Here is a 25,645-nt window from a genome sequence, read left to right as displayed (position 1 = left end):
GTTTGTTATGGAGTATATACAAATATTCGAAGCAGTGGTATTTTTGAACATTTGAGAGCCTATAATTTATGTAGAAGTACAATATAGGTAGGTCAACTTTTAGGATTAATTGATGATGTTTCATTTGTTTATATATATATATACAGCACATAGAATACTTGGCATATTACAACCCACATCCTTATACCATTTAAATTAAAAATTGATTATTTCTAGAAATACTTTTGATGGACATAGACTGTGGAATTTCATACTGTTTTACAGTTTTAAAAGTTTGGAACCAAGGTAATGCAGTGCTTTCCCCCCAACTCTGTAACATTATAACTCTAATGCCTTTATTGCATTTTGTTTCTTGAATATTTGTTTGGCAACTTCATTTGGGAATCTTTTTATATCCTCCTCTGTCCCCACAAATGAAAGTGTTTCTTCTTATTACAAACACATATTCCTTATAAGAAAATTAGAATATACATCAGGAAAAGGAAAAGTGAAATGAAAATTAAATAACCATAATCTTGTCCACCAGGTGATAATCCCAATGAACATCATAATTAAAATCTTATTTTGAAATATTGCTAATGTAAAAAAAATAGTATTAGCTTAGTTTTACAAATTTGTATCCATCTTTATATTATAATGTTTAACCACAGTTTTCTAACCATCATGATTTTACTTTTTCCTTGCTAGAAAGTGGAGCTGTTCCAAAAAGAAAAGATCCCTTAACACACACTAGTAATTCACTGCCTCGTTCAAAAACTGTTATGAAGACTGGATCCACAGGTCTGTCAGGCCACCACAGAGCACCTAGTTGTAGTGGCTTATCCATGGTTTCTGGAGTGAGACAGGGACCTGGTCCTGCAGCTGGAACTCATAAGGTATTTGAAGACCATAACGTTAATTGTTGTGCTTCTGCAAATAGAAGATTTTGAACATGCTGTGCTTGCTGAAGATTATTACAAGTACTTTATAATATCTTGGAGCACTGATAAGTTCTACAAAATTGACTATAGTTTTCTTTCTTTTAAATCTACAAGGACAACTTGATATTAAAAAGCAAATCTTATTTTAACTTCCTTTGGACCTAATTAGGTTTTTTGTAGTAAGTTGCTCATCTAGTCTATTTTATATAATATGTATAATTTTAAATTTGTTATTCTCTTAATTATTTAAATTTGTATAAATGTTTTATAACATTAAACATAGTTTTGTTACAATTCTAACAATCAAAATTATATGACTGAATTGTCATAGGGCCTTTTTATTTTATGGTACCTAAATCTCTATGGATGTAAACACACTCTGTAAACACACTTCATGCCAAATGTAGTTTTGTAGTGAATACCATTTTACCCTGGAGGGAATACACAGTTTTGGGTTTTTTATATCCTTTTTCCTATTTTTAAACTTTTAATTCTGTGAACTTGAAGATTAACTCACTTATGAAAAGTGCTAATATTAGGTCAAATTTTTACATTACAATTTTGTGTCCTTTAAGAGTACACCAAAAACAAATAGAACAAATAAACCTTCTACCCCTACAACTGCTGCTCGTAAAAAGAAAGACTTGAAGAATTTTAGGAATGTGGACAGCAACCTTGCTAATCTTATAATGAACGAAATTGTGGACAAGTAAGTTTTACCATCTAAAGTGTTTTATTTAATAGTTTTTAGTTTTTAATTTATTTATACAATATATCATGGATAAAATAGATAATACTTTATTTAATGTACATGTTTAATTTTATGATGGTTTTTAGTTACTATAAATGTAGAAAGCCATTGTTTTATTGATTTAATTATAATTTCACAGTTAATATATAAATAATTTTATTTCATAGAATTTAGACTTCATATTATAATAACTGAAGCATATTTTGTTGTGGAGCTAACTGAAATTCTGTTTCTTAGTGGAACAGCTGTCAAATTTGATGATATAGCTGGGCAAGAGTTGGCAAAACAAGCCTTGCAAGAAATTGTTATTCTTCCTTCTCTGAGGCCTGAGGTAAGTGCTCATAGTATCATTTTCCTATAACATCATTCACTACTGAATCCATATTAGCAGTAAAGAAATGTGTGAGCTGTGCTAGAATGATTAATTCATGAAACAGATTTGATGTTTTTAAAAGAAAAAAACATTAGCAGTTGATGTTATTGTAGGAGAGAATGACTATATTGTAGTCATTGAATGATTATTATATATATTATATATAATATATTAAATATGTGTTATATATAATACATACAATATAATATATAATATAATGTTATTTTATATATATGTGTGTGTGTGTGTGTGTGTGTGTGTGTGTGTGTATATATATAAAACCAAGAATTGTTATTATAGGAGAGAAGAATGTCTATAAAGATTCCTAATAACCAATCCATTTTTAACATTTGGAGGGGAAAGTAGGTAACATAAAATAATTTTACATCAAGGTAAGAGAGATTTAAAATTAAGAGACAGAAATCATACTGGAGAAAAGGGAAGTTAAGATAAAATTATTATGTTTGAGGACCTTTTTTTTCTTATCATAGTTGAAATAGTGTTATATGAGTTTCAGATGTATGACATAGTGATTTGACAATTGTGTACAGTGAGCTATGCTCACTATGATAAGTATAATTACCATCTGTCACCACACAATGTTATTGCAGTATTATCAACTGTAGTTCCCATGCTGTACTTTTCATCCCCATGACTTATTTGTAACTGGAAGCTTGTACCTCTTAATTCCCTTCACCTATTTTGCTCATCCCCAGCCCCTTCATCTCTGGAAACCACCAGTTTGCTCTGTTTTTATGATTATGTTTCTGTTTGTTTGTTTGTACCATAACAAGAACAACAAAATTATGTGAGGTGAAGGATGTGTTAAACTTATTGTGGTGAATATTTTGCAATTTATGTATGTATCAAATCATACTGTACACACTAAAATGACACAATCTTATGTCAGTTATATCTCAAAATTGGAAAATTTTAAAAACCAAAAACTGGTACAGTAATCAAGAAAATGTGTCTTTGTCAAAAGAATAGACAAATAGATAAATAGAACAGAATAGAGAGCCCAGAAATACGGAGATGCAAATGCTATCATTTGACAAAGGCACAAAAGCAATTTGATGGAGAAAGGATAGTGTTTTCCACAAATGATGCTGGAACAACTAGACATCTATGTGCAAAAAAATTCTAGACAGGTACTTTACACCTTTCACAAAAGTTAATTCAAAATTGGTCACAGACCTAAATGTAAAAGGCTAACTATAAAACTCCTGCAATATAAAATAGGAGAAAATCTAGGTGATCTTTGGTGTGAGGATGGCTTATTAGATACAACACCAAAAACATGATCCTTGAAAGAAAAAATTAAGTTGATGTTCATGAAAATTAAAAACTTTTCTTTGAAAGACAGTAAGAGAATGAGAAGACAAGCCACAGTCAAGGGGAAAATCTTTGCAAAACATTAACATTTGATAAAGGACTGGTATCCGAAAATAGACAAAGAACTTTAAAAAAACTGAACAATAAGAAAAAAAATGACCCGATTAAAATGTGGGCAAATATCTGAATAGATACCTTACTAAATAAGATACACAGATGACAAGCATTTGAAAGAAATGATGCTCAACATCATTCATCATTAGGGAACTGCACGTTAAACAACAGTAAGATTCTACCACAAACTTACCAAAATGGCTAAAATTCAAAACACTCTCAGCACCAAATAATGGTGAGGATGTGGAGCCGTGGGACTGACTCATTGCTGAGGGAAAAGCAAAATGCTACAGCTGCTTTAGAAGACAATTTGACACTTTCTTAAAAAACTGAACATACTCTTACCATGCTACACAGCAATTATGTTCTTTAATATTTACCAAAATGAGTAAAAAATGTATCCCCATATTAAAAAAACCTACACACAGATGTTTATAGCAACTTTATTTGTAATTTCCCAAACTAGGAAACCACTGAGATACTCTTCAATAGATAAATGGGTAAACTTGGTATATCTATATAATGAAATACTATTCAGCACTAAAAAGAAATGAGCTATCAAGCTTTAGAGATGTACAGAGGAACCTTAAATGCATGTTGTTAACAAAACCAATTGGCAACAACTAATAACTGTATGATCCCAACTATATGACATTCTGGAATGGCAAAACTCTGGAGAAAGTAAAAAGATCAGTGGTTCCCCCAGGGGGAAGACGGAAGGATGAACAGATCGAGTGCAGGGGATTCTCCAGGGCAGTGAAACTATTCTGTATGATTCTGTAATGATGGAGACATGACACGAATTGTAAACCCTAATGAAAACTATGGGCTTCAGTTAATAATATCAGTGTTAGTTTATCAGTTATAATAAATGTACCACACTAAGGTAAGATGTTAGTATTAGAGGAAATTGAGGATGTAAGGAGTTATGTGGGAACACTGTACTTTCCACTCAATTATCTGTAAATCTGAAACCACTCAAAAATATATTTTTAAAAACTTGAATATGAGCCATTTCATATGGTTCAACTTAAAAATATGTACACCTTCACTATTAAGCAAAGTGTTATCAATCTCATGCTTCACTCTTGATTCCCTGCCACCCCTGGTGTCTGAGTCTATAGACCCTGGTTTAATTTCTCTAAAGAACACAACTTCTGTTTCCTTTGTCTATGGAAGAGGAGTACTTGCCTGAGTGATCTTGGTATAGGGGACAGGCACGTGATTTGAGTTATTCTTCATAGAAACTGTTAACCAGTTTCTCTGTTTTTGGCTGCCTGCCTTCCTGCTGCTTTCTCTGATACATCATGCCTCCACCTCCTGAGCTTTTGCAGGATTTTTCTTCACATCTGCTTGCTGTTTGTATCCTCCATATCCCTTCACAAGCGGAGCTTGGGTTTTAGCTCCCTTAGATCTGCTAAATAACTTACCACACAAAAATGTATTGTGTCTTCTGTTGTCTCCTTTCTCCCTCTTTTTATTTTGAAGATTTATATTTTCTATATTCATTTACTGTTCTTTTGGTGAGATTTCCAAAGGAAGTAGAGAAGCATACCTATGTTCAGGATGTCTTGTTTAGCCAGTTTGCTTTCGTTTTCAGTGAGATCTTTTAAAATTTTTTCTTCTGTTTTTAATAATTGCACCAATTTATTGATTACGTGTTCTCTTTAGAGCTCTGACGAGTTCTGTTTGGGAGGATGCTACAGAAAATTGGTGCTTTTTCGATGACAGTACTTAAAATGTCTGGAAAGAAATGTCTCCAGAATGATAGTTATAAACTAAACTGTATGTTTTTAGTTGTTCACAGGGCTTAGAGCTCCTGCCAGAGGATTGTTACTGTTTGGTCCACCTGGAAATGGGAAAACAATGCTGGTAAGAATTCTTTTAAAATTTGAGGGTTTTTTTCTTTTTTTTTCAAGATTGTATTTATTTGAGAGAGAGAGCACAAGCACAAGTTGCGGCGGGGTGTAGGCAGGAGAGGGACAAGCAGACTCCCTGCTGAGCAAGGAGCCCAATGCAGGGCTCTGTCCCAGGACCCCGGGATCATGACCCAAGCTGAAAGCAGATGCTTACTTAACCAATTGAGCCACCCAGGCGCCCCTTGATTGTTCTATTTAGATAATCAGAAATAGTAATATGAAAAAAGAAACTTTGTCCCTGAGTTGATTATTTTTATGATTTGCTTTTTGCTATAATACACTTCTCTTAAGTTTTTAAACATGTTTTTAATGAAGAAATATATGAAAAACCAAATATGTTATCTTCAGTAGTATGTTTTGGGCTGGTTAAATTTAACAGTATATTTTTCATTATTTACCCAAGTTAAATAATATTTTTGCTTCAGAAGACCTTACCTTATTGGGTATCATTCTAACCCATTTTTTTGTTTTTTTTTCGTTTTTTTCACTATCTTAACAGCTTTATTTAAATAATCACATAATAGGGGCACCTGGGTGGCTCAGTGGGTTGAAGCCTCTGCCTTCAGCTCGGGTCATGTTCCCAGGGTCCTGGGATTGAGCCCCGCGTCGGGCTTTCTGCTCAGCAGGAAGCCTGTTTCCTCCTCTCTCTCTGCCTGCCTCTCTGCCTTCTTGTGATCTCTATCTATCAAATAAATAAATAAAATCTTTAAAAATAAATAAATAATCACATTATGTACTTTTTTCTTTCCTTCTTTTTTTTTTTTTTTAATATAATTGACATATAACAGATCTTTTTCAATATCCTTTTGCCCAAGTTTTTACTGGGATCTGGATACCTCTTTCTCCTGCACAGCTCTTCTAGAGGGGAAAAGTAAAGAGGCAAAGAGTTTAGCTGTTTTTCTCCCAAAAGTTGTCTTTCTATAATTAAGAAAAGCATAACACCATTTTTTAAAGCTCTCCTTATCTATTCCTCCTTAGAAAAAATAAAGAAAATAGAAAGAAGCAAAGCTCTTCCTAGACCTTTTCCTCTTTGCTGAGAAGGAAACATTGATTGCCACATGTCAGGAATTGTGTTATATTTTTGGAAAATCTTTGCTAGTGTTTAAATTGATCATATGTGTTTATCTTTTTAAAGGAAGACATTGAAACTAATGTAATATTTGTCCTTGTCATTTTTAAGGCTAAAGCAGTAGCTGCAGAATCCAATGCAACCTTCTTTAATATAAGTGCTGCAAGTTTAACTTCAAAATATGTGAGTGTTTTTTCTAATATTGTCATGTTTTATGTTACCGTCTAAATGTTACTAAGTATAAATGCTTAATAACATTACACAATGATATTTTGGGGTTTTATATCTATATTTAGATATGATGAAAATCAGTCACTCTTCCAACTAGAAACTTAGGCTGTTTTAAAGATAGAAGTGTGCTCTCAAATGCTGTTTTAGTTTGCTGGGGCTGTGTAACAGAGTACCATAAACTGGCTGGCTTAAACAACAGAAATTTATTGTCTTAGAGTTTTGTGGACTAGAAGTCCAAGATCAGGTATTGGTAGGGTTCTCATTTTTGTAAAGTAATTAAAAGTAACTGTAAAATGATACCTCTTTTCTTGGTTAAATTTTACTTTCTGTTTGAAGTTTTATAAGTAAAATTGTTATTAAAATAGGTACAGCCAACATTATACACTGGAAAACACTGTCTTGGAAGTTAGGGGAGAGGAATTCCAGCCTAATTTTTGGGTACTGAGCTGGCCTTAAGAAGATACCACTTTTCGGTCTCACTTCATTTGTGAAGTGTTGATGTTGCACAAGGCAATTTCCTGCAGTTCCTTCTAGCTCTGTGAATATTTGTTTTGATGATTCTAAATCTGAGGCCATTCTTTTTTCTTCTTTAAAGAAATTTTCAATTAAAAAAATAGGTGCCATCTGTAGGGTAGAGGAGTTTTTACAGTAGATTACTCCAAACCTCATGACACTTTCATTAGATGCTTTTAGTGTGTAGAATGGTTTTAGTAGTGTCTCAGCCCCTGGCTATTTCAAGGGGTGTTCTTAGACCTCTTGGGCTACCTAGAAATATTTGTATGCTTATCAACAATGATCTGGTGAGAATGAATTTAAGTAAGTTTAGTTTAGGAGAGCACTTTCCAGTTCATACTGGTTCTATAAATATACCCTACAACTGAGGGCTTAAGAAATCTGTACAGTATCTCTTTCTCTACCCTAATAGTCTGTCTTCTCACTAGTTATACCTGTAATAGCTATTTCATTTTCAAGTCTTGGGAATGCAGGGTCAAGTAGAACAGAAATGTATTTCATTTTTTAAAATACTTACTAGGCCAGATCCAGGTTTCAGCACCAAAAAAAAAAAAATAAATAATAATAATAATAATAATAATAATAATAGTAAAGTACTTACCAGACTGTATTAAATAATAGTCAATTTTGTTATTATAAAAGGCAATTCAGTATCCCCACTCCCCACCAATTCCTTAAACCAAATCTTTGATAATTGCAAAGAAAGGAAATTAAATTCCTACATTCTAGATTTTCAATCATGAAATTTAAGCAGCTGGAATAATGTTGCATTTTATATGTATTACAGTGTATAATGCCTTGTTTCAGGTGGGAGAAGGAGAGAAATTGGTGAGAGCTCTTTTTGCTGTGGCTCGAGAACTTCAGCCTTCCATAATTTTTATAGGTAAGAACATGTTTTATAGCTAAGTTGAGTATTTATGAAATTCCCCTTTCCAAATTTGAGAGATATGATAGGAAAGATTATTCAGAAGGAAAAAGTTTTAAAGAAGTGCAAAGTTAAATACTAATGAATTGAGTAGGACCCAGGATATTAATAATTTAAGTAGTAAACAAGATTAATCTCATATGACTCATATAGCTTGGCTTTTAATTAAAGTCTTGTTCTTGTATTTCCATTAGATGAAGTTGATAGCCTTCTGTGTGAAAGAAGAGAAGGAGAACATGATGCTAGTAGACGTCTAAAAACTGAATTTCTAATAGAATTTGATGGTGTAAGTACTGATTATGGTATTTTTAAGGTGGTAGTATTTTAGTGTACAGTTAAATGACCCAAATTAGAAATACAGATACCTTTATCATGTTTTTGTTATTACTCTATCTAGAAGTACTGAAAAATTTTTTTGGCTTATAGGTACAATCTGCTGGAGATGACAGAGTGCTTGTAATGGGTGCAACTAACAGGCCACAAGAGCTTGATGAGGCTGTTCTCAGGTAGGGAGATGATGTAGAAACACACATCAGTTACAGGTGTATTTATTCCTGTGTTCCTCTCACATATATCTTACTTCCTTCACTCTTAATTTGAAGACGAAATTCATTATTTTCCTTCTAGTATCCATCCTTTGGCTTTTACTGACTACTAAAGGTTTTGAAGACAGAACCACCATGATCCCACAAAAACTAGTTCACACTCTGGTTTCAGGCAGCCATTCTTATTTCTTCTGATTAGGATTAAATTATCTTAAAACTCTAGAATTGATTCTTATTCCCTTTTACTGGGCTTCATGAGAAGCTGATAAAAGCAGGATTTATGGGAACTGTTCTGTGTTCTTGTGTGATTGAACAAATTTATTCCCTTCCTACTGGGAGGACAGTTTGAGTCAGTGTAAAATTCTTGGGCCTCCCTTTCTTTTCCTGAGGAATTGATTACATTGCCCCATTGTTTCTAGGATTAAATGTTGCAGAGTAAAAGTCTGAAGCCAGCCTGCTTTTTTTTTTTTTAAGATTTTATTTATTTGACAGGGAGATACAGTGAGAGAGGGAACACAAGCAGGGGGTAGTGTGAGAGGGAGAAGCAGGCTTCCCGCCAAGCAGGGAGCTCGATGAGGGGCTCGATCCCGGGACCCTGGGATTTGACCTGAGCCGAAGGCAGATGCTTAATGACTGAGCCACTCAGGCGCCCGAAGCCAGCCTGCTTTTATTCACATTTATGGATTGACTTGATTTCTTTCTTTTTACTGGATATAATTTCTAACCATTGAAATCTAGTTATTTGAAAAATATGTTGATCTGTCTTTATTTTTTCTGGGATTTGGTGTTTGTTTAAATTGCTGTTGCTTTGGGAAAGTTATTTTGAATACTGTCTTTAATTATTTTTTCCTAATTCATTCTGGTTTTTTTCTTTCACACACAGTGTTTGTATTATGCTGCATCTTTTTGTCTTCCATATCTTTAATTTCCTTTTAATCCTTTTTAACTCTTAGGTCTTGTTTTGTTTTGTTTTGTTTTGTTTGTTGTCCTTATTGCTCACTGGGTTTGTGTCTAATCTTGTTTGTGCTACTACTTTTGTAACCTCTGTGTCTGTAGTGATTGTCTTCTTCATTTTCATTGCTTTCCTGATCTCTGCAATCCCATTTTTTTCATCTTCTTTTGTCTTATTTCCTTGAGCTTTTGGAAGTCATTGCCTTGAGCCCTTATATTTCACTGAATTCTTGTTTTATTAGATTTTTTTCATTGAATTATTTTATATCATGAAAAGATATTTGATCACAAATTTAATTTGTTCTTGTGTATATTCTCTATGTGTCATTTTTTCCCTCTTTGGCACTTTAAAGAGATTAGCTGTGTGCTTTTGCCTGTTTTGCTTACTATTTTTATTTGAATAAAGGAGAATTTTCTTGGAAAGTGTAGTTTTGGAGTAATACTATAGGAAAAGAGCTAGAAAAATAAGATACTGAACAAGTATCTTGAGTTGTCATATGAATAGCCTGGACTAACAGGTAGTCTCCCTAACTCACATTCAAACCCTACCAGATAAAGATTAGTCAGCACAAGACAGCTTGTGATCGTCCCAGACTGACTGATGTCTTCTTACAAAGATGATGTGTCTTTGAATTTCTTTTTTGGCATCACCTTGTTGCCATTCCCCTGCTCCTTACTAGGTATCACATGATTTGCAGAGCCATTCTTCACATGCTTGTTTAAATATGGGAGGCTGACTTTATTACTCTTCAGAGTATACTCTCTTTCCTTTGGAATACTCTGTGCTCTGATAGCCATGTCTGGAATCTGCAGCAACAGATCCTGTGTATATCCACCTTCCTCAGTATAATTTTCATTGCCCTAGGCAACCCCTTCTTCATACACTTTAGTTGTATATATGTTACCTAAGTTTGTTGATGGTAAAATTTACATTTCTGTTCCTGTGGTCCTTGGTTTTAGTTGTTTTCAGTTTCAAGAAGGTAGCAGAGATTTCTTTATTCTGCTTATAACGGATATTTGTTTGTTTTAAAACATTGCTAATTGAGCTTTGCGCAGTGGCAGTATCGTAGCCAATGAGGTTTATCCGAGGCGCGATTATTGCTAATTAAAACATTGCTATTGAAAACACACACATACAGGGGTGCCTGGGTGGCTCAGTCAGTTGAGAGTCAGTCTCTTGATTTCAGCTCAGGTCATGGTCTCAGGGTCATGAGATTGAGCCCCATATCAGGCTCAGTGTGGAGCCTGCTAGGGATTCTCTCTTTCTTCCTCTCTCCCTCTGCCCATCCCCTACTTGTGCTCACTCACACTCTTATTCTCTTTCTTAAAAAAAAAAAAAAAAAAGATACACATAAATGGTTACTTTAATTCTGACAATATTGAATTAAGATTTTTAAAAACATTATCTGGAGAGTTTTAAAAGAGTAACTCAAAGGGGTGCCTGGCTGGCTCAGTCAGTAGAGCATGAGATTCCTCATCTTGGGGTTGTTAAGTTTGAGACCCATGTTGGGTGTAGAAATTAAAATCTTTTAAAAAAAAAAAAACCCAAATAACTAAAAATAACTGTACTGATTACTACTAAAATGCTTTCAAATGTTATACTTGAAGCTTTTTTCTGGTCATCTGCTACTTGAACTGAGTTACTTTTACTTTCAAAACTGTATTTCTGAAATTGTGTGAATCCTTTTTTTAGGCGTTTCATCAAACGGGTATATGTGTCTTTGCCAAATGAGGAGGTATGTATCTGCATTTTTTTTTTTTTAAACAGAAACAAGACCTACTGTCTTGACAATATTGATCTTCCAATCATTAATATAGCCATATTGAAAAACAGTTTGGGAATTTCTTAAAAAGACAAATGTAAACTTAAGACCCAATAATTCCTTTTCTAAGAATCTGCTCACAACAGATGAAAACATATGTCTACACAAAGATGTGTATAAAAAGTTTTATATTTATAAGTAATAGCCAAGAACTGTAAGGAATCTAAGATGTTCATCAACCAGAGAATGGATAAGCAAATTTGGCAGATGCATTTAATGGAATAGTGTTTAGCAATACAAGGATTGAAATATTTATACGTGCTATAATATGGAAAAACCTCAAAAAGACACTAAGTGAAAGACACCACGTGTAAAAGATAACCTATCATATAATTCCATTTGTATGAAATGTCCAGAAAAGGCATATTTCTAGAAACCAAAGGAAATCATGGTTTGCAAAGGCTAGGGGTGGAAGTGGGGATTAACTGCAAACAGGCATAAGTGAACTGATTTGGGGTGATAGAAATGTTCTAAAAGTAGATTGTGGTGGTGGTTACACAACTGTTTATTTATTAAAATTCATTGAATTATATATTTAAAATGGGGAGATTAATGTTCTATGAATTCATACCTCTATAAAAGTGTTTTTAAAAAATTGTAATTGTTGAGGCACCTGTGTGGCTCAGTGAGTTAGGGATCCAACTCTTGGTTTCCACTTAGATTGTGAGATCAAACCTGACTCAGCCAGAGAGTCTGCTTAAGCTTCTCTCTGTCTCTCCTTCTCCCTCAGCCCCTCCCCACTGTACTCCTGCACGTTCTCTCTCTTTAAAATAAATAAATGACTCTTTAGAAAAAATAAAAGTATTCAATTAAAAATTGTGGTTCTCTAGCTCAGACCCTTAACATCCTTGATAGTAGTAGCAGCTACTTCTTTAGTGTTTTATTTGGATTATCTTTAAGTCTCTCAAGAACTCTCAAAAAATGGTAGTTTATTTTTCTTTAAAGATTTTATTTATTTGAGAGAGAGAGAAAGCACAAGTGGGCGGGGGGCACAGGGAGTGATAGAAGCAGACTCCCCACTAAGCAGAGAGCCTGATGCAGGGCAGGATCCCAGGCCCTAAGATCATGACATGAGCAAAAGTCAGATCCTTAACTGACTGAACCACTGAGGCACCCCCAAAAATGGTAGTTTTAACTCCACTTAATAGACATGAGCGAGGCTCTAAGAGAGTGATTTGTTTGTGATCATTCAGTTCATAAATAAGGGTCAGGAATTGAACATAATTTTTGGATATTTCATTAAGCCAATTCTTGGGACTGATAATTCTTTAATTTTTTTTTTCAGACACGACTACTTTTACTTAAAAATCTATTATGTAAACAAGGAAGCCCATTGACCCAAAAAGAACTAGCACAACTTGCTAGGTGAGTAATTTGATTTGTTCTATCTTAAAGCTTTTTTCTCTTCTACTTTTTTTTTTTTTTTTTAGGAATTCTTTTTTGTTTAAGGAAAACTCAGGTATGAAATGAGTATTTTATTTTTCAGAGAACTTCATCTCATACTTTATTTCACCTTTTTTCTTATCTCTTATTCTTACATATATATCTAAATTTAAATCTCTAGATACTCTACAAGACCTGACCTACATATCTGATGATGATACTATATTCTTTATATAAATTTATTAAAACTTAAAGGGACACCTGGGTGGCTCAGTCAGTTAAGCCTTCGGTCTGCCTTTGGTACAGGTCATGATTCCAGGGTTTTGGGATCCAGTCCTGCATTGGGCACCTTGCTCAGCATGAAGCCTGCTTTTCCCTCTGCCTTCCGCTCTCCCTGCTTGTGCACTCTCTCTCTCTCTCTCTCTGACAAATAGATAAATAAAATCTTAAAAAAAAAACACTTATTATAAGTGTTATTAAAATAATTTTATAAAAATTTGGGGCACCTGGGTGGCTCAGTGGGTTGAGTCTCTGCCTTCGGCTCAGGACATGATCTCAGGGTCCTGGGATCGAGCCCCATATCAGGCTCTCTGCTCAGCAGAGGGCCTGCTTCCCCCTCTCTCTCTGCCTTTCTTTCTGCCTACTTGTGGTCTCTCTCTCTCTGTCAAATAAATAAATAAAATCTTTAAAAAATGATAATAATTTTGTAAAAATTTAAAATGTCTTATATCTCTGCCCACACCAACACAAGTATTTTCATATAAACTTCTTTTCATGTTACACATAATTTTTTTTAACTTTTGTATCTTCAGCTTTTTTTATGAGTGGTATACTTAAGTAGAAACTAAATATGGAAGGTGGTTTTGTTGAGTTTTAGTTATTAAAAATCTTATAAGGTAATTTAAATACTCAAAAATATGTGAATAACTAGTAATTTTAGTAAAAACTCTTTTGAGTTCCCAGATACCTATGAAAAAAGAATGAATTCAATACTTAGAAACACTGAGGTTCTTCTTTGTCTTTCCAATGAAGAATTCAGCTAATATTTGATCTCTGTAGTTACATAACATAGTACGTGATTAAGTAAATGCTTTCTTTTCCTGTCTTATTTTTCTCCCCTTTGCCCCCCTAGGTTCCTTTTGATAATCTCCTGGCTGCCCAGGACTCTACTGTGGGCATCCCATTCAGATGTGCCTCTTTTTGCCAATATCTTCTACCCCAGATCCTTCCTTCACCCTGTTTGTCCTACATTTCAAATTGCATAACTTTCTGCTTGATAACAGAGGCAAACTAGATGCTACCTTCTTTTTACATGGAAATTTTAAATCTGCAAAGATAAAAATAATTTGCTCTTTCTTCCTTCCCATTCTTAGAATGACTGATGGATATTCAGGAAGTGATCTAACAGCTTTGGCAAAAGATGCAGCACTGGGTCCTATCCGAGGTATGTGTATAGACCTTGAAACATTTAGACCTATTCGTTAGACTACTTTAGAAGTTTAAGAAATCCCTATTGAGAGGTTTTGTTTCTGTTTTAGTTTTAGTAAGAAATCATTTAAGCTGCTAGAAAACTTGATACAAAGTGGTTTATAGACTTCTCATGGGGCCACATATGTTCTCCATTGCATGTTCTTTTGGTTTCTGTTTGTTTTCACAAAAACAAAAATGTGAAACCATTCTTAGCTCACAGACCATATAAAGACAGTCAATGGGTGTGTAGACCATGACTCCTGTTTCAAACAACAGGTTTCAGGGTATTTTTTTTAATTAAAAAATTTTATTATTAAAATACACTTAAAATACAAGGTTATATTCATTTCAGATGTACAACATAATGAGTAGACAATTCTGTACATTAAATGATGTTCACGATAAATCACCATCTGCCCTATGTTTCACTTCTTGGTGGTAGGCAACCAGCAGAAAACACAAAGGAAAAGAAAACATTTTTAAGCAAGCAAAAAAGAAAAATAAAGGGGAAGTGTTCTTATCTGTTTTGGCTTTTTTCATTTCAATATTCTGATATCACTTGAAATTAAAGTGTCTAGGAGAAGCTTTTATTTGTATTATTATGTGTTATCTTTTGAGAAATTGCTTTGTTTTGATGCAAGGTCATTTGCTGTTTCTGAAATACCACTATGATACCACTTTAGACTAGATATTCTTGGCTGCTTTTCCACAGCCAGCATGGGCAGTGGGTGGGTGATGCTCTCAGGTATGCACTCAGATTGCTGGCTATGATGATTAAATAGAACATGGAATGGACAACTTCTGGAACACATCTGCAGTGATACAGTGTACTGACTCAGAATTGCTGCTTTGCAGAATAATAAGTGTAACCTTGACAATATATTTTGAAATTCTGGGCAAAAAGCATTCTACTCAAACTCTTGCTGCCTGGTACATGTCACGAGAGTGCACTCAACCAATACATAATACATAAATCATTTGTATTTTTTCAGAAAATTTTAGCTATTCTGAAGCAGATAAAAGTTATTGGGTTTAAAAAAAAATAAAGCCTTTGTGAAGAAAAAAAGTACATTCTTTTAACTTCACTCTCAAAGTTGTGAAATTTATTGTTCTTAGGCAATATGCAGAGAAAGTGAATGCCTCCCAGTTACTCCTAAAGACTTATCCTAAGCATTTATAAATTGTGCTCTTAATATTAATGTGTATTTTCCTTTTAATAGAGATAACTTATATTGAACATATACTTTTAGATCATTGTACCCGTTTTTGCTCTTCAGCAATTTAAATTTAGAAATATTTTTTTTTAAGTGGCTGTCTTGTATTTTACAGAACTGAAACCCGAACAAGTAAAGAATATGTCTGCCAGTGAGGTATATTACTTTCTAGTTATCTTTTCTTTGCTCTGGTTCTCTATATTGTAAGACCTATCTTTTGTCTGGATTTCATAGAAGCTAGAAAAAGTTAGCTTTGCTTTATTTCAAAATATAGGGGTGTATCAAATTACAATCTCTTAATGGTGTTTTTTGGTAATATTAAACAGAAAAAAATTATAGAAAACTTAAAAATTTTGTTCTTTGTAACAAGTTAATCCCTTAATATTCTATTTTGTAAGATTTTCAGCATTTGTTTTTGTCCTTATAAAACCAATACCATTGTAATGTAATTCATTACATTTTCTTAATATGGTAGGCCCTCTTAGGAAATGCTAACACATTTCTTTTGAAAAAAGATTGCCTGCAAAATATAAAGTTGGACATGCAGAATTATTGTAATAACTATGTAAGCAAACATTTAAAATCAGTATTATATTTATAATTTATAAGTCAGATATTTTTTACTGCCCAAGTTTCAACAGCTATTGAGGAGACAGTGAACTCTTAACATAGAGAATGAATATATTTGAGTACATTTTGACAGTCTTTTTTCTTCAAGCTTCTAAAGAGTAAACTTAGTTGTTTTGCAGTATTTTGTGTGTGGTAGTTAATCAGCTGCATTACTAAGAATACCCTCACACTTACTGCAACCATCATTCCATTAAAAAAAAATTTTTTTTTAACTTTTAAGATTTTATTTACTTGACAGAGACACAGTGAGAGAGGGAACACAAGCAGGGGGAGTAGGAGAGGGAGAAGCAAGCTTCCTGCTGAGCAGGGAACCCGATGTGGGGCTCAATCCCAGGACCCTGAGATCGTGACCTGAGCTGAAGGCCGTTGCTTAATGACTGAGCCGCCCAGGCGCCCCTACCATTCCATTTTAAAAGTCTAGTTTACCTAGAGTGTGTTTGATATGAATGAAGCTTAGGAATGGAGAATTCCACATGCTTTCTCTCTGGCATTTTGCTGCTATTTCCTTAAAAATGCACATTTAAAATGTAAGTTTCAAGTCCCTTTTATCTGACTTATAATTTTAATTCCACATTTTTTTTTTAAAGATTTATTTATTTATTTATTTGACACGGGGGGGGGGGGAGAGAGAGAGAGAGATCACAAGTAGACAGAAAGGCAGGCAGAGAGAGAGGGGGAAAGCAGGCTCCCTGCCGAGCAGAGAGCCCGATGCGGGGCTCGATCCCAGGACCCTGAGATCATGACCCGAGCCGAAGGCAGAGGCTTAACCCACTGAGCCACCCAGGCGCCCCGTTAATTCCACATTTTTAAAATTCTTTCTTTACATGTAAGTACGGTACAGTTTGTGTTCCCAAAGTGTCTTGTGGGTTTTTAAAAATAGTTTAAGTATAATTTATTAATAATATCCCATAAATACATTTTTTATTGTTCTTAAAGCATAAATCTGATAGTATCTTTCTACCCAAAAAGTAAGCATCATGCATGAACTATTTCTTCTCCACACACTGTTCCCCTACCTTGGACCCAGGACAGGTAATCTTGATACCTCCTATACTCTGGCCCCCTAGATTCATACTGAGGAGAGGCCAACTATGTGACAATTTAGGCCTTTGTATTTGTCCCTTGGAAAGACCATGTGGAATAAAGGGACTAATTAAGGCAGTAATGAGCTAAAACCACCAATTGGCAAATAAGTTTGAGTAAGAACCAATCTATAAATTCTCAAATGTCTTAACAGCCAAAATCCACTCACCTCTTCATCTGCAAGTATTCTGTCTGTCTCACGCTCTAAGGCCATAGCATTTCTTATGGAAGTCCGTTGGGAAGTCCACTTGTACCTATAAATGGAATGCTTTGATACACTTTGATTACTATCTTACAATAACTGGCAGCCTTATTACTTACAATAAGTAGGTGGCTGCTTAGGGAATAGAAACTCTTACAAGTCTGTCCATTATTGCATGAGATAAGAGACCAGTTTTCTACTGATAGTGGCTCTGTTAACCTTTGTGTATATTTTGCCCATCCTGAGAATATATACACAATCAAATTTGAGCAACATTTCTATTTTTTAAAGACATTTGTTTATTATAAAGAAGGAGAGCAAGCAAGTTGGGGGAGGAGTGGAGGGAGAGAATCTTCAAGCAGACTCCCTACTGTGCAGGGAGCCTGACGTGGGACTTGATCTCATGACCCATGAGATCATGACCTGAGCTGAAACCAAGGCGGATGCTTAACTGAATGAGCCAACCCAGGTGCCCCAGCAACATTTTTCTTCACTGGACAATATCAGCCTAAATATAGTTCCTGTCTTATTTGAAGATGAAAGAAACTTTGAGTTTGTTTTCTTTTTTTAGTAACTCATGACTTTAAAACAAGATAGTTCTGTTGCTATAGGTATGAATAACCATATAACAAGTTGCCCAAAAACTTAGCTTAAAATGACCACATTTATTATCTCACATTTTCATGGAGTTGGGAATATGGGCATAGCTTAGCTGAGTCCTCTGCTTTGAGCTCTGCCAGAGGGCTGCAATCAAGGTGTTGGCCCAAGGTCTCTTACAGAGCTGTTATCAAGACGCTGGTTGGGGCTGTAGTCATTACAAGACTCAACTGCAGCACATCTGCTTCCACACTCACTCACATAGTTCTTTGCCAGATTCACTTCTTTGTGGGTTGTTGAGGTGAGAGCCTGTTTTCTTAGTCTTTGGCTGGAGGCCTCCTTCAGTGCTTTTTCCACATAGGCCTCTCCAACACAGTACTTTCTTCATCAAAGCAAGCAAGCCAGGAAGAAGAGAAAGCATCAGCAGGATGGAAGTCAAAGTCTTTATAATCCTGAAAGTGACCTCCCATCACTTTTGCAGTAGTCTGTTCTTAATGTCTAGTCCACATTCAAGGGGAAGGAATTACAGAAGGGCATATATATAACAAGAGGTGGGAATCATTACATGTCAGAAGATGCCCAACACATCTGTAAATCAATTAAAATTTTTTTAATGTTTAAAGGGTTACATTTGGCCAGTGAAATCTGCTTTTCACATTAAGGTGTGCCCTCTTAACATTACTTTTGAACTTTGAGACGCATTCTTGCATTCTGGGAGCAGGGCACTTAATCTCAACACCTGGAATCAGGAACTCTACAGGGACCCTGCTTCATTTTTTTTTTTTAAGATTTTTAATTCTTTATACCTAACATGGGGCTTGAACTCATAACCCTCAGTTTAAGAGTTGCACGCTCTACCAACTGAGCCAGCAGGGCACCCCAAGAACGCTCATTCATTTTAATGGAGAATAATGTTAAGATTCTGGGATTAGAAACTTATACTTCATTGTTTTTTATTAGTACTGGTATTAAATTAGCCTACTCCAATGATAAGAGCCTGAAAAATATACATATTTTAAAAATATTAATTCGGGGTGCCTGGGTGGCTCAGTGGGTTAACTAAGCCTCTGCCTTTGGCTCAGGTCATGATCTCAAGGTCCTGGGATCAAGGCCCATATCTGGCTCTCTGCTCAGCGGGAGCCTGCTTCCCCTCACCTCTCTCTGCCTATTTGTGATCTCTGTCAAATAAATAAAATCTTTTAAAAAATTAAAATAAATCTTTTAAAAAATTATTAATTCACTCTGATAGAGTACATTTATTTCAATATTTCAGCATAACATCTACTTGAATTTTAATCCCACACCTAAAATATAATTTTATCCACTTTTTTTTAAATATATAAGGAAGAACCTTATTTTAGACTAAATTTTAGAGAGGAACCACTAAAAACTTAGTAAAACTGTTGAACGAATTACAAGAAATTATACTACTGGTATCGTTTGTGATCATTGTACTAATTATATATTAGGTTACATTGTTAAAAGTTTTAGTTCTACTGTATACTTTTATCCAGTTTATTTTTAATCTGATGGGTTTTTCTAAAGATTTTATTTATTCATGAGAGACAGAGAGGCAGAGGCAGAAGGAGAGGCAGGCTCCCCTCTGAGCAGGGAGCCCAATGTGGGGCTCAATCCGAGGACGCCGGGATCATGATCTGAGACGAAGGCAGACACTTAACCATCTGAGCCACCCAGGTGCTCTAATCTAACAGTTTAAGTATTAATAATTTGGTAGTACTTTTAACTGTTAGTTTTGGACTTACGAGTTAATATTTATAAAATGCTTAAACCAGTCTGGCAATAGTGGATGCTATGTAAGTGTCCATAGAATAACTTTAAAATACATAAATAATAATAATGACATTTTATTATGGAGATTAAATAAATTATTTTATCAGTCACATTTATGAGAGGAGAGGAAAATACGTAGTTTGGTTTCTAAAATCTTATACTAGAATTTTTTTTAGTCATTATTCAGTACAACTGTAATAACTAAGGGTATTATCAGGCACTGGTATATATACACACATTTAGGTGAGATAAGCACAATTTGACTTTTATAGAATATAAAGAATATTTTATGAGAATAGCAACAAATAATTATATTGGAATTCTGTGTTTTTAAAAGGTAGTGCTAAAAATTGTTGGCTATAAATTCAGGGTACGATGTACTCTGTTTTTAAAGCACAAAGTTTGGGGTGCCTGACTGCCTCAATCAGTAAAGCATGTGACTCTTAATCTCGGGGTCATGAGTTCAAACCCCATGTTGGGCACAGAGCCTACTTAAAAATAAATAAAATAAATAAAGCACAGTTTGTATCCACCTTAACTTTGACTTTGTTATTTCATTAGTTTGTTTTGATAAGATATCTTTGCCACTTATTTTTCTCTTTCTCAAATTAGCTACTAGTTGCTTTTCCTGTTGTATATATTCATCTGTTACTAACTTCAAAATATCACATATAAATTTCATATATATTTATGTGCACCGTTCTATACAGTTCAACTGAAATTTCATCAAAAGCTTTTAAGACTTTAATTTCTGCAACAAATAAATTTTATTCAAGAATATCATAGGGGGGCGCCTGGGTGGCTCAGTGGGTTAAAGCCTCTGCCTTCAGCTCGGGTCATGATCCCAGGGTTCTGGGATCGAGCCCCACGTCAGGCTCTCTGCTCAGCAGGGAGCCTGCTTCCCTTCCTCTCTCTCTGCCTGCCTCTCTGCCTACTTGTGATTTCTGTCAAATAAATAAATAAAATCTTTAAAAAAAAAAAAAGGAATATCACAGGTATGTGTAAACTTAGCGATTCACAGACCTGTACCCCTGGGGATAAAAATACATTATATGTTTATTAAAATAAAAAATAATAATAATTTTTAAAAAGAGAAAAAAAAAAGAATATCATAGGTAGTAGATTACATTCATCATCCTTCTACTCTTTGGGCTTTAGGAAGAGCCAGTGTGTGTTTTAGTTAAAAAAACGAGTAGGGCTTATATGATTACGTGGTAACAATATGTCCTTTTCCTTTTTGACTAAGATTAGGCTGCAGTTTACAAGTGTGGGTGATTTTCTCAATCTGTGCTCATTTAGATATCAGAGGGTGTGAAATAATTAGATTCGGTTTTATAAGAGTATTAAAAAGAATATATCTGAATATCAGTTGATGTTTTATCTCAAATTGTCCTTTAACTTATTTTTGGGCAAAATGCACATGTATGGGGCGCCTGGGTGGCTCAGTGGGTTAAGCCTCTGCCTTTGGCTCAGGTCGTGATCTCGGGGTCCTGGGATCGAGCCCCACATCGGGCTCTCTGCTCAGCATGGAGCCTGCTTCTCCCCCCCTCCTCTCTGCCTGCCTCTCTGCCTACTTGTGGTCTCTGTCAGATAAATAAATAAAATATTTTTTTTAAAAAATGCACATGTATATATTGGTGACAGTTTTTAAAACTGTTTAATTTTGTGCCAAGCTCCTTTTGAGTTTTCAAGGTATTCAGGTAATTAGAGATACATGTTGACTCAGCATTGTTTTGTTCTACATTCTCATAGCCAATTAAAAAGGTCAGAAAATGAGGAGCACCTGGGTGGCTCAGTCGGTTAAGTGTCTGCCTTTGGCTCAGGTCATGGTCTCACGGTCCTGGGATTGAGCACCACATGGGGCTCCCTGCTCAGTGGGGAGTCTGCTTCTCCCTTTTCCTCTGCCTTTCTCCTGGCTTGTGCGCACTCTCTCTCTCTCTTTCTCTCTGTCTCTTATATAAAATCTTTTTAAAAGGTCAGAAAATGAGGCCAAATTAATACAAAATGTATTATAAGTAATATTAGTATTAGAAAATTTCAGATACAAGCATCCTATATGTTGTGAAAAACATTATTTCCTTAAAGGTCTCATGTGCTTCTTGTAAACCATCTTCCTTTCTAATAAACCCAGCATGAATTTAGCTAGAGTATGCTTGTGGTGAGACTTGAGAATTCTGAATAATGTAATTGCAATTCTTTTTTCTGCTTGTCTGTATTTGTCAAATTTTCTATAATGAGTGTTTTCTGTTTTTATAATGGGAAAATATTGGGACTTAAATTTTTAATACCTAAGAAATTAAACACATATAATAAAAGTATATTAATATAGCATATAAGATTTCTTATATAGCAAACTTGCCTAACATATAATAATATGTAAAATAAGATGATTGGCATGATTGTCTAAGAATACATGTATATATATTTATAACAATAATAAGCAGCATCATTACTTTAATCCATCTTTGGGTTAACTACTGAATATATTTTCATCATTTGTACTGTCATGTGTTTTTTTTAAAATCTAGATGAGAAATATTCGATTATCTGACTTCACTGAATCCTTGAAAAAGATAAAACGCAGCGTGAGCCCTCAAACCTTAGAAGCATACATACGTTGGAACAAGGACTTTGGCGATACCACTGTTTAAGGAAAGACCTTTATAAGCCTGCAGAACACTTTGCTTTTGAAGAAAGAAACATGCCATGTTAATTGAATAGTTATCAGCTACAGAAATTGAGCCTAAGTTTACAGGACTTTTCAGAGTCTTACAATTACTTGTGCACCCCAGCAGATGCACCATAAAACAAAATTTAAATAAAATATACAGTGCAAATGGAGTATTTTGTTGAAGGCCTGTTCATGGTTATCCCAATGGGCGCTGTAAGTTAGAGCACAACAAAAACTGATTCTGGTCTTCTTTACCAATATAATCATGATGTAAATAATAATTTGTATATTGTGTTGCAGATGAAAGTATTCCAGAGACAGTGAATGGTAGAAGACACAAGCGCCTTTGGTAGTTTGTCTTCTGATGTCTTTTCTTAAAATAGTAATTTTTTCTATTTTCCTTTCCTACTGTTGTCTTTACTACAGATGATTAGAATGCCAAACACTCTATAAGTTCCTTTTTGTTCTTTTCTTTTATAAGTCCATTGTGCCAAATGAAACTTCTTCCTATGTAACAGTAATAGGAAAAAGTATTTTGAAGGTTTTTCTTTTTCATAAATCTACACATAAAACATTGTGTTTCACTTTTCATTTTTCTATTACCTTGTTACCAATTTAGAAAAGAATTTGTTGATAGCAACAAAGCAAATCTAGTAAAATGGAAAAAGAGATGGTTAGAAGGTTTGAGTCATTCTGTCATTACAACATGTAGATCAGTCCTCATGTGACCTGAAAGTATTTTTTTCTAATATATCTGTCAGAAATCTATTGTAGACTGTTAATTTATTCCTAATGGAGTTTATTTTCTGCTAGAATTATTCTAATATTTAAAAAGGCCAAGTTTAACTGCTGTAAAAGTGGTTCCTGTGTGAGAGAAGGGAAGAACTGAGAGCTAAGACATTTCTAATTTATTGCTTATTGCTTTCTTACTGTTTACAGGATAATTATAAGCCAATGGATCTACCATCTTTTATTCTTAATAATTATTAATCCCCTCAATGAACCTTTAAAAAATTAATGAATTTTTATACATTGCATACATTTTATAGGTTTCTTGTGCTCACTTTGTTAACTAAAAAGTTAGTCTGTTAATCTGTCTCTTGTTCCCCAAGAATGTACAGTAATTCTGTTTCTCGTTTGTATAAGTATGCCTGAGTTTTATTATAAAACTGTCATTGTAGGAGGTAGAGACTCATATCATGGCTTTTTAAATATTGTAATAAAGGCAAATGGATATTTGCCCTTAGTTTACTGGTTAAAAGTTTGTTTACAGAAATTTTCTTTGGTGCTTTTATGTAAAATGTCATGGATGGAAAGAATAATTTCATAGTAGTAACAAAGATTTTTTTCATTTAGGAAAAACATCTTTGGTTTTGAGAGAATACATTAAAATTAAAAACTTGCCCCATCTAGATAAGAATTTTATAATGAAGACATACATTCTTATTAATTTTAATCTTGTTCCTGTTAAAGATTTACCTACATATAGAAGATGTATGGTTTAAGGTAATGTGCTATTTGTAGCTATAATTTAAATGTCTCTCTAATCATGACCTTAGAACTCCCTGGATAACAGAAGTGAGGGTTGAAATAAATAGGGAAAAAAAAAAAAACAACTAAGCCAGACCCATGCCCATTTTCAGTCATATGTTGTATCTTTTTAAGATCTCAAACATTAAAGCATCAATTATAAAATACTGATAATGAAAGATGATGCAGTATACATGATGACAAGAATTAAGAATATCCAAAGTTAAAACATTCTCAATAAAGTTCATAAAATTTCACTTTGTATTTTCATTTAGAAAAGGATTAACATTGTTGATACTTAAATAACAGTTGGTTATATTAAAAGTCTGTGCTTCACGTTCAACTTTTAAAATGTAATCTTTAAATTTATCGTGATTCTGTCTGCACTAATGTACCTCACTATTTTTATTGGAATAGTTTTTAAATCACAAAGATTTCAAATGTTAAAAGTCAAGCTAATATTGTCATAAACACTGAGTCAGAATTATATTACTGTATGAATAACAATTCATACAGTATAGAAGTTATTTTACTTCCCTGACCAAAGTCTGAAGTTGAACTTAGTGCTAGTGAACTATTTTCTATGACTTACTTTTTACTTTACTTTATTTTATTTTTAGTTTAAGCTGGGCTTTTTTTTCTCCTCATAGAATGACTATGAAAATAAGATAATGATACAATAGGAGGTGAAAGGGATTGGTCTGGTATTTTTCAATAAAGGTAGAAGTTGCCGAGGGTTTCTGCATTAATATTAGACTTAGGTTGTGACCTTTTAGATTCTACATTGAGCTTCCTGTCATTAATTTCTTAGAAGATAATGCCTAAACATGAAAGGTTAGTGTGCTCATGTTAATATGGCAGTGTTTTGTAAACTATATTGAAACTTATTGTTGTACTGGACTTTGAGACAAGGGAAGTCAATACTATCTTTCCCAGATACCTTAACAGTAGAAATTTATTCTAAGTCTGCCATTGAGGTTATTAGATTTCTCACTATGCTTTGTGCTTAGGAAGAAGTAGAGGAAAAACAGATACTAGAATTACAATTTAAGTAAATAAACAGCAGTCTTTATTTATAGGGTAAAATTCTTTATATTTTGTACAAAAATTAATTCTTTTGGTTGAATGAACCATTTACAGTTTGGCTTTGGACTCTTGAGTCAAAGTATTTTCCTTGGAATGCTTAGCTCAACTTTTAATCTGGTCTTTTGTATTTTTCTTCAGGAAAAAAATGAACTAAAAAGTTTAGCTGCATAAAGTAGGTTTTTATCCTAATGGCTCAGAAATAAACGATAAATTTTATTTTGCTTTTAATTTTTTTATTTGAAACTTTTTGAGGTTTCAGAGGTTGCAGTCTAGCAGTGAAGGAGTAGCTTGTATTGTACTAACTCTTGCCAATAATTATAATCTGAACAAAATATAAAAGCAAAGACTAGAAAACTCTAGAGAGCAAGCAAAAACAGGCAGAAACTGCACAAAATCATGTACTAGAAGAGATCCACATTAACTAGATTTTACACCAAGGGCAATTTCCAGTTTGTGCAATGTGCTTAGGAACAGACTTCAAGCAGAATGAACAGTCTTTCTGGGCTGAGGAGTCATTTG

General features: G+C 34.1%; 1 protein-coding gene across 4 annotated transcripts in view; it reads left to right on the top strand.

Annotated features, from left to right (window-relative positions):
- Positions 1-24,388, top strand: part of SPAST (spastin) — a 61,803-nt gene extending 37,415 nt beyond the window's left edge. For all 4 annotated transcript variants that reach the window (XM_080814320.1, XM_080814321.1, XM_080814322.1 and 1 more), the window contains 13 exons: positions 688-875; positions 1,496-1,629; positions 1,909-2,002; positions 5,291-5,365; positions 6,593-6,664; positions 8,033-8,108; positions 8,345-8,436; positions 8,577-8,656; positions 11,340-11,382; positions 12,755-12,834; positions 14,226-14,296; positions 15,652-15,692; positions 22,368-24,388. In XM_080814320.1, coding sequence (XP_080670446.1) covers positions 688-875; positions 1,496-1,629; positions 1,909-2,002; positions 5,291-5,365; positions 6,593-6,664; positions 8,033-8,108; positions 8,345-8,436; positions 8,577-8,656; positions 11,340-11,382; positions 12,755-12,834; positions 14,226-14,296; positions 15,652-15,692; positions 22,368-22,490 — 1,169 coding nt within the window. In that variant the 3' untranslated portion in view covers positions 22,491-24,388. The remainder of the gene's footprint in view (positions 1-687; positions 876-1,495; positions 1,630-1,908; positions 2,003-5,290; positions 5,366-6,592; positions 6,665-8,032; positions 8,109-8,344; positions 8,437-8,576; positions 8,657-11,339; positions 11,383-12,754; positions 12,835-14,225; positions 14,297-15,651; positions 15,693-22,367) is intronic.
- The last annotated feature ends 1,257 nt before the right edge of the window (positions 24,389-25,645 follow it).

The sequence above is a fragment of the Martes martes genome (genome assembly GCF_963455335.1).
Source record: "Martes martes genome assembly, chromosome: 9".
NCBI lineage: Eukaryota > Metazoa > Chordata > Mammalia > Carnivora > Mustelidae > Martes > Martes martes.
Note: the sequence above shows the minus strand (reverse complement) of the source record. Positions and strands in the feature narration are given on the sequence as shown.